Source organism: Balaenoptera physalus, assembly GCF_965194825.1.
Source record: "Balaenoptera physalus genome assembly, chromosome: 14".
Lineage (NCBI taxonomy): Eukaryota > Metazoa > Chordata > Mammalia > Artiodactyla > Balaenopteridae > Balaenoptera > Balaenoptera physalus.
In genome coordinates, this window is record NC_138893.1 from 86173565 (window position 1) to 86182573 (window position 9009).

Genomic DNA, 9009 nt, shown 5'->3' on the forward strand with positions numbered 1-9009 from the left:
GGCCCCAGGCCTCTGGCCTCACCCAAGTCTCTCTTCCCAGCAGTGTCGCCCAGCTGCCAGCCCCCCTGCACTATGGGTGCACAGACCAGGGCTAGGGAGGAGGCTGGAGACCAGCGAGGCCACTGGTCCTCCTCACAAAGTGAGGAGCAGGAGACCCAGTCCTGGGGTACGCGTTTGGGGCCCAGAACCTGGCCTGGGCTGGGGTGCAGGTGTGGGCAGGAAGTGGGCAAGGAGATGTGAACAACATTTATTTTCTCCCCACTGCCCTGGGAGGAGGGAACGGTCACGTGCTTTAACACTCACAGAGGGCCAGGCGCTGCTCTGAGCACTTCACACGTAGAAACTCCCCAATTCTTCACAACCCATGGGGTCTGCGCTAATATCATCCCCAGTTTGAGATGAGGAAACTGAGGCACAGAGAGGCTAAAGAAGCTGATGAGGCCACACAGTTAGTGCGCACCCGAGCTGGCCCCAGCCCAGGCGGACCGGTTCCGAGCTCCCCCTCTGTACTGCCTCTGACAGCCCACACGTGCGATGCCGCAGGGAGAAGCAGGGAAGCTGTTCCCTGCTGGCCTGTCATCAACACCACAGCTGAATCGCGAAGCTCTCAGACCCCTGTGTTCTCGCTCCACTCCCTAAACCTCACCTGTTTGCCCCGGGTTCCCATGCCCCAGGCAGCTCTGCTTGGCACATGAGCCTCTGGCCCCCTCGGCTTGCTTCCTGAGGGCTGTCAGCAGGCCGGATGAGGAGGTGAGGGAAGGCTGGGTGCCGGTGGGCGGGGGAGAGCAAAGGGGACCCATGACTAGAGCTGGGGGGCGGGGCAGGAAGCAGAAGTGATGTGAACTGTGGCCTGCGTGATGAGATGTGAACTGTGGCCTGGGGGGCTGCACCACCATTTCAGGAGCCTCCCGTGGGGAGAGAGGGTGTCTGCGTAGGACCATCTCGACACAGGACTCCAGGTAGGGAGGAAGCAGGGGGTCAGGGAGGCTGGGAGCCTCTGAGTGGGGACAGAGGGGCACAAGAGTAGGGCTGCTCTGTCTGGGGAAGAGCCTGATGGAGCAGGAAGTGCTGTAACCCATAAGGCAAGAGACTTGGGTCCAGACTGTGCTCTGTCACTAACTCGCTGGGCAGCCTCATGCCCACCCTGGGCTTCAGTTTTCTCTTATACAAAATGAAGAGGTTAGAGTACACAGTCTTTAAGGCCCCTTCAAATGCTGACAGTTAAAACTAAGAAAGCTGGAAACAGGCTCCCCGGGTTCAGGATGGAGACTGAGTTCTTTAGATTAAGGTTATGAACTACGCTGGCTGCCTAAGCAAGATGATCGGGGGGCCTTCAAAAGACTCCCCTTCTCCTATTTACCTCCCTGGCGCCTGCCATTTTGCCTAGAATTCCACCATTCAAGCCACTCCTTTAGGTAAGGCACAGAAGGTTCCAGCTGGAATACAGGGGAAGTTCCTGCTGTCCGTAATCCCCCGGGCCTCAGACAAGCCGCTGTCCCTGGCAGGTGCCAGAGTGGAGAGGCGTCTGAGGAGCTCAGTTCGGACTGGGGTAGAGAGAGGAGATTCCAGATCATAAGCAGGCCCAGTGACGCTCCAGAGCCACCTCAAACTGAGGAAGAACCTTTGAGCTAAGCATTGTCCGAGAGTCGGCAATAGGCAGCTTGCAGACATGGCCAGATTCCCGAAGAGCGTGGCAGGGAGTGCCAAAGAGGAGACAAGCATGAGGAGGAGGGCAAACCGAACGGCCCCTCCCCACACAGGATCTAGGGGCACAGGCGCATAGGCAGCTTTTATTCTAGAATTCAGGCTGATGTTCTTCCATGAGCTCAGAGAGAGGGCCCCAAAGGGGAAATGGGGAGAATGAGGGTGATGCAATCTTTTCCAATTCTGTTAAGGGCTTAATGGGGGTGGGGGGAGATAATGAGAGAGGTGAGGTGAGGGAAGAAAGCATGCTTGTTCTTGGGTCCACAATAATACCTCTCCAGAATCCAGGCTTCCCTAGAGTTCCCAGATTCCCCAGATTCCTCCCCAAATCTTCTACAGCTACTCTCCGTCCCCTCCTCTGCACGCAGAGCCCCCTCCCCACCAGCTGTAGCTGTGGTCGTGGGGACAAAACCATCCATCTGGATTCCCATTTGGCCTTAAATAGTGAAATCCTAGCAAGGGTCTCCTGCTGGCTGTGTGACCTTGGGCAAGTCCACTCCCCTCTTTGGGTCCATCTGTACAATGTAGGGGGTGGACCAGGTTTGTAAAGGCCATGCCAGCTCTGACATCCGATGACTTAAGAGATATCGCATTCCCTCCCCATCCCATACGGCCTGATAAGCTACAGTGGGAGGAGGGGTCGGCCCTCCTCCATGCCCCTGCCCACAGCGTCTGCCCTCTGTCTCCACAGCTCCATGGCCTCCCGAGTGCTCCTCCCCGGCATTCTCCTCCTGCTTCTGCCCACACCCGCCCCTGCCCCCTGCTACACGGCCGCACGCTCTGAGTGCCGGCGCAACCTCAAGTTCGTGCCCGGCTCCTGGCTGGCAGGGGAGGGCGTGGATGTGACCAGCCTCCGGCGCTCAGGCTCCTTCCCGGTGGACACACAGCACTTCCTTCGGCCCGACGGCACCTGTACCCTCTGCCGCAACGCCCTGCAGCAGGGCGCCCTCCAGCGCCTGCCCCTGGCGCTCACCGACTGGCGCGCCCAGGGCTCGGGCTGCAACCGCAAAGTGGTCAAGGATGAGGGTCGCTCCACGGAGGAGGTGGCTGGGGAGGCGGCCAACAGCATCCGTAACGACTGGCAGGTGGGGCTGGACGTGACTCCCAAGCCCAGCAGCAACGTGCGCGTGACCGTGGCGGGCTCCCACTCCCAGGCAGCCAACTTCGCGGCCCAGAAGACTCACCAGGACCAGTACCGCTTCAGCCTGGACTCAGTGGAGTGTCGCTTCTACAGGTGAGCGCCGGGGTCGGGGGAGTGGAGGTTGGATGGGACTTGGAAAAGGCGTGGGAAACTCGGGGTGGTCTGGGAGCCCTGGATTGGCAGCGTGGGGAGCTGGCGGCCGCTTCTGCCAGGAGGAGATGGCAGTCCTGGTTCTCACGTACCCCCTTCCCTGAGGCCCTGACCTGGAAGAACCCAGGGAGAGAACAGGTGGAGGGCAAGCGAGCAAGGCTATGCTCAGAGCCCCAGATGGTGCCAGTCTGGTCTACTGAGCACCCAACCGCCACTTCCCTGGGCATTGCTAGCTTCCTGCGGGCAGGAGGCCTGGCTGGGTCCCTCCTGTCCCTGGGCCTCTTTCATCCGCTCAAGCACTCTTCATTTCCTCCTTGCCAGGCTCTGTGCTAAGAACTCGGGCTACAGGTTGAACAACAGTAGCCATGCCCTGAGCCCTCAGGGACCTAGTCACCCAAAGAAATGCACGGTCTCCATGGGACCCAGAGTCACCCACCCCCGCTGACTTTCCTCACGGGAGGCCATGTTTCCCACACAGTGAGACAGGGCGCTCCTGCCTGCGTGGCCAGAGTTGTCAGAAGCCCAGGTATACAAGGCCCAACCCAGGGGATAGACAGACAAAGGACACAGGACTAGGTTCCAAAGCCAGAGAGATACCATCGGTGTCGTACCATCGCTTTTAAAATTAGAAAAGAAAAATCTTTTTTTGAAAAAGAAAGACAAAAATACCTATACAAAGTACCTAGGTCACCAAGGGGCAACGGGCAGGGTGGGTTTCCTTGGTGGTTCAGAGCTTGAGCTTTGGAGCCAGGCCACCTGGGTCCAAGCCCTAGTTCTGCCACTTAATGTGACCTTGGGCAATCTCACAGGAGTTATTTAGGGGAAAACACTACCCACCGCTGGGCCCATCTGATGTTTTTCTCTCCCCTCAGTTTCCACCTGGTGCACACTCCCCCACTGCACCCTGAGTTCAAGAGGGCCCTCAAGACCCTGCCCCCCCACTTCAACATCTCCACCGAGCCTGACTACCGGAGGCTCATCTCCAGCTATGGCACCCACTTCATCCGGTCCATGGAGCTGGGCGGCCGCGTCTCAGCCCTCACCGCCCTGCGCACCTGCGAGCTGGCCCTGGAAGGGCTCACGGCCCAGGAGGTTGAGGACTGCCTGGCCGTCGAGGCCGAGGTCAGCATAAGAAGCCACGCCAGTGCCTCGTCGGCATTCAAGGAGTGTGAGGAGAAGAAGAAACAGCACAAGATGGGGACCTCCTTCCACCAGGCCTACCGGGAACGCTGTTCTGAGGTCGTTGGCGGCCACCACACGTCCGTGCATGACCTGCTGTTCGGGAACCAGGCTGGGCCCGAGCAGTTCTCAGCCTGGGTGGCCTCGTTGCAGGACAGCCCCGGCCTGGTGGACTACACACTAGAGCCGCTCCACTTGCTCCTGGACAGCCGGGACCCGCGGCGGGAGGCGCTCAGGCAGGCTGTGAGCAAGTACGTGACGGACAGGGCACGCTGGAGGGACTGCAGCCGCCCGTGCCCCCCGGGGCGGCGCAAGAACCCTAAGGACCCGTGCCAGTGCATGTGCCATGGCTCGGCGGCCACCAACCAGGACTGCTGTCCCAGGAAGAGGGGCCTGGCCCACCTGGAGGTCATGAACTTCCTGGCGACGGGTCTGTGGGGAGACTGGACCACTGCCACGGACGCCTACCTGAAGGTCTTCTTCGGCGGCCGGGAGCTGAGGACCGACACAGTGCAGAACGATAACCACCCCAGGTGGATGACACAGCTGGACTTCGGGGATGTGGTCCTGTCCACAGGGGGCCCCCTGAGGGTGCAGGTCTGGGATGCAGACTCTGGCTGGGACGATGACCTTCTCGGTACCTGTGACCAGACTCCAAAGTCTGGCTCACACGAGGTGAAGTGCCACCTGAAGCACGGTCACCTGAGATTCTCCTACCATGCTAAGTGCTTACCTCACCTGACGGGGGGGACGTGCCTGGAGTACGCCCCCCAAGGGCTTCTGGGGGATCCTCCAGGAAACCGGAGTGGGCCAGTGTGGTGAGAGCAGTGGGCCCTGAGAGGACCAGTGTGCCGAATTGGAGGGGTCTCACGAAGGGACCCAGAGGGCCTATCTCCATATCCCCATTAGACAGTTGGAAAACTGAGGCTTTTTTTTTTTTCAGCGAGGTGGCTGAATTTACAGGCCAGCCCTGAGTCACTCTGTCCAAACTACCTTAGCTCTTTGATATTCTCAAGGCCCAGAAATGAGCTGGAGTTGGGCCACGCCCTACAGCCACTGCTACACAGGTCCCAGCTCAGGTCAGGAGCTGGGCAGAAGGCCAAGAGACTGTTCCCACCAGGCTGCCTGGTGTCATGTGTACCATTCCCTTGCAGCCCCTCTTCTAGTGTGGTGAATTCTTCATCATATTAGATCTAACCCCTTTGGCCCCAGCTGCTCTGTTTGCTCTGTTTTCTTTGCCCACCAAGCTTTGCCTCTCAGACAAATCCAGAGCTCTCTTGACCTGTCTCATTGTGTACACAGCCTGACAGAGGACCAATAAATGTGATGTGACGGTGACCATGATGGTGTTGGTTGTGGCAGAGGAGAGGATGGAGACCAAACACAGCCTTGGAGATAAACTTCTACATTAGCCACCCTACCCAATAGAACAGGTGGTTGACCCCAGGGGTAGGCAAATAATGTAAATAAACTATTTTTCCACTTTGGCTGGAAATGGGGGGACCCAAAATATTTTACTTTCCTCATAACTCTTTGATTCAAGAGACAGCAGCATAAACAGTGATAAATGCCAATGCGCATTCAGCTCCGAGCCGAGAAACAAGAGGGAATGGTGAGGATTCTGGTGAACCGAAGGGCACGTCTTATCCAGGGTGGGGGTGGGGAGATGGGCAGCTCTGCACCAGCCAAACATTCCCAGGCAGGAATGTGAGCCCAGTACTGCCAGGTTTTCTAATTTCTTAAAGCAACCAGAAATCCCAGCGTGACTTATAAGTGTTGGCAATTCATTTCACTTTGTAAAAATAAACCTATATGGGCAAGCACAGTACGAGCCAAAGAGGACATGTATGCAGGCCATGACTGATCTGGAGCAACCAGTTTGGAAACTCTAATTTCAGCAGAACCCATCTGGCAGACTTAACAGCTCTCCCCTGTCCCACAGTTCGAGGAGAGAAGGCAGTGGTTTCAACCAGGTAGTGTCTGAGGGCCTCCTGGGCTTGGCATGCAGGAATCCCCAGAGCCTCAGCTTGTGATATAAAATGAACTGGTCCTTGTTTCATGTGCCTGGGACACAGGCCTCAGAACACAGGCCCATGGGGTGGGCGGCAAGATTCAGCGTAGCCTCCTAGACCTGGTAGGATTCGGCTGTGAAGGGCCGTTGTCAGTGGGGTTCAGAGTTGCTGACACAGCCCTCCTGACTCTCTTTGAAACTCCCTACAAATTAAGCCCTTTGAGGTCCACGTGGACCCACAGGCTCAAAAGCCCAGCAGTGACATTACACTGACCCTGGATCCCCAAGTTGGGTGAGGGGATTGCCAAGCTCTAGAAGCCTGGTTGACACCACCATTCTTACACCTTTCCCTTCACAGCCACATGCACAGACAAGAGCACAAGAGAAATCACGCAACTTCACGCTGCCTGCTGCACTCATTGAAAATAAACATGGGTGTGGGCCATACCCTCAAGGAAAGCAGGGCCAGGGCAGGCCTGGCTCCGGAAACAGCTCTGACAAGAGATGGCAGGCTTGTTCTAGTCCCCACGTGGTCAGTGACCTCCAGCAAGTCCCCCTGAGCCTTGGTTTCCCAGAAGGACAATCTGTGTTTTACTCCCTTCCCAGGACTGTTTGGAAGGGGGCCATGAGCCTTTCTAGAAGGTCAGTGCTATAGAAGCAGTCCTGGAAGTTCATCCGGTTAACCCTCCTGGTTTTGCATTTAAGGAAACTGAGGCTCAGAAGAAGGGATTTGACCGTGGTTGCCGAGGTTAGTGGCCGAGCCAGGTCTCCGTGAGTCGTGGGCACTCCACTCTGAGCACAGCTCTGGAGAAACCAGTGGGACCCCGACAGGAGGGCCCCTGGGGGAAAGGGGTGGTATTACCGAGGAAAAGGAATGGCTGATGTTGTTGAGGGGCAGCTATGGAGCTCTCAGCCCTATGAGACATTTTCATGGACATTTCGCTGACATTTTGTCACACTTGGGGCCCCTTGTTTGTTCGGGATGTTCCTTGCTGTGCCTGGTGTCTTCCATCTGCCCTCAGGTCTCATCCGTACCCTGCTCCACCCAGCTCTGGCCCGGAGGCTGGCCGATCTGAGCCCGCCGGTCAGTGAGCAAGATATGGGAGGAAGGGAGAAGGGGAGAGCACAGTGACAGGCCCTGGGCTCCTCTCAGTGCCTCTCAGTGAGGTGGCCTTGCGTTGACTGTGTCCCTGTATCACCGCCCCTCTCTGGGAAGTCTCTGCATGTCTCTCTCTTTCTGGGTTCCAGCCACTGCTCCCTCCTCTCATCCCTTCAGACTTAGGGATGGTAACCGCTTCACCACTACTAAACCCGAGTTATTGTACTACCCCTTCTGCTTCTCTACAGCCCCCTACACCTTTGTAAATAGGCCCTTTATAAAAATAAATAAATAAATAAATAAAAACCCTCCTCAAATTACCATAATTTGAATATGTCACTTAGGCTGTGGTCTAAATGTTTGTGTCTCCCCACAATTCATGTATTGAAATAGCAATCCTCAGGGTGATCGTATTAGGAGGCGGGGCCTTTGGAGGTGATTAGGTCATGAGGGTGGCGCCCTCATAATGTAGGTTACTGCCCTTATAAAAGAGGCCCCAGAGAGATCCCTGGTCCCTTCCCCTATGTGAGGACACAGTGAGAAAATGCCTTCTATGAACCAGAAAGCAGGCCCACTGAATCTGCCAGCACCTTGATCTTGGACTTTCAGCCTCTAGAACTGTGAGAAATAAATTTCTGTTGTTTAAAAACCACCCAGTTTGGAGTATTTTATTACAGCAGCCTGAACAGATTAGGACAGCTTCCTATAGCGGTGCTGATGACACACCACCAATGAGTCTGGTGGGAAGCAGAGCCACCTCCCCTCAGAAGCTGAAAATGCCCTATTCTTCTTTCTCCAACCACCCCTGCAACTAGGAAAGGACATGTGACTGGATCTGCCAGTCAGATGCAGCTGCCCAGGTACGGGGTCCCTCCAGAAGCTGATGCTGAGACCAGATTAGAGTACAGGTAATTATGTTGGAAGTGACCCCAGGAAGCCCACTAGGGGAGAGGGGAAGTAGGCCCGGGGAGGGAGGGTGACCCAGAAAAGGGGCTTTATCCAGCAAGTCACCATATGGGCAACCAGAGCCAATGAAGAGTTATCCCAGCTGGGATGGAGGGAGCTGGGCGTCCATACGCCGCTTCCCATGCGTCACTGGTTAGGGCTGAATTATTTTTCTACTTATTTCATCCAGACTTGGCTTCTATTTCTGGCAACTAAGAACCCTGGTGATGACACCATTCCATCTTCCCCCCTGCTGCTTCAACACCTCCATCCCCTTTCCCAACCATCCTCCCACCTCACCCTGGCGGGCCCTGTCCTTAGAGCCACCATTCAGTTGCCCCCAGCACTTCCCTCCCCAGGGCATGGAGCACAGAAGGGCAGGGACCTTTCGTGGGTTCCATCATTCACCGATGGTTACTGAGCACCTTCTGTCAACCAGGTCCTGGGGCCAGTGAACAAGCCATGCGGAGCATCTGTCCTCTTGTGGCCTGTGTCTGATGGGGAGATGATGTGGGCCCGGAGGAGAGATTCAGGGAGCAGGGTGGCACTCAGGCTGGGGGCTGGGCTGGATTGCTTTTTTTCTCCTCTCTCTCTCTGCCCGCCCAAGTGATCTCTTCCAAGACTTCGGGCTGTGGTTGACAACAGCCCGGTTTTTGTTTTTTAAGCAGTTGCCACAGCACCTGTATCTCCCTTCAAACACACTTCGTGGTCTCTGAGGTGTGGCCCCCAGCTGCTGTGGCGGCAGCGTCAGTGCCTCTGACATGTGTGAGCAGAGGAGGA

General features: G+C 56.6%; 1 protein-coding gene across 2 annotated transcripts; it reads left to right on the forward strand.

Annotated features, from left to right (window-relative positions):
* The first annotated feature begins 801 nt into the window (after window positions 1-801).
* PRF1 (perforin 1) lies at window positions 802-5512 on the forward strand. Of its 2 annotated transcripts, XM_082424503.1 has the most exons (3): window positions 802-959; window positions 2396-2938; window positions 3868-5512. In XM_082424503.1, the coding sequence occupies exons 2-3, from the start codon at window positions 2400-2402 to the stop codon at window positions 4994-4996; spliced, it is 1668 nt and encodes a 555-aa protein (XP_082280629.1). In that variant the 5' UTR covers window positions 802-959; window positions 2396-2399; the 3' UTR covers window positions 4997-5512. The 2 variants fall into 2 exon arrangements, with proteins under 2 accessions (XP_082280629.1, XP_082280628.1); XM_082424502.1 differs by having other exon boundaries at window positions 802-2938.
* Window positions 5513-9009: the final 3497 nt, after the last annotated feature.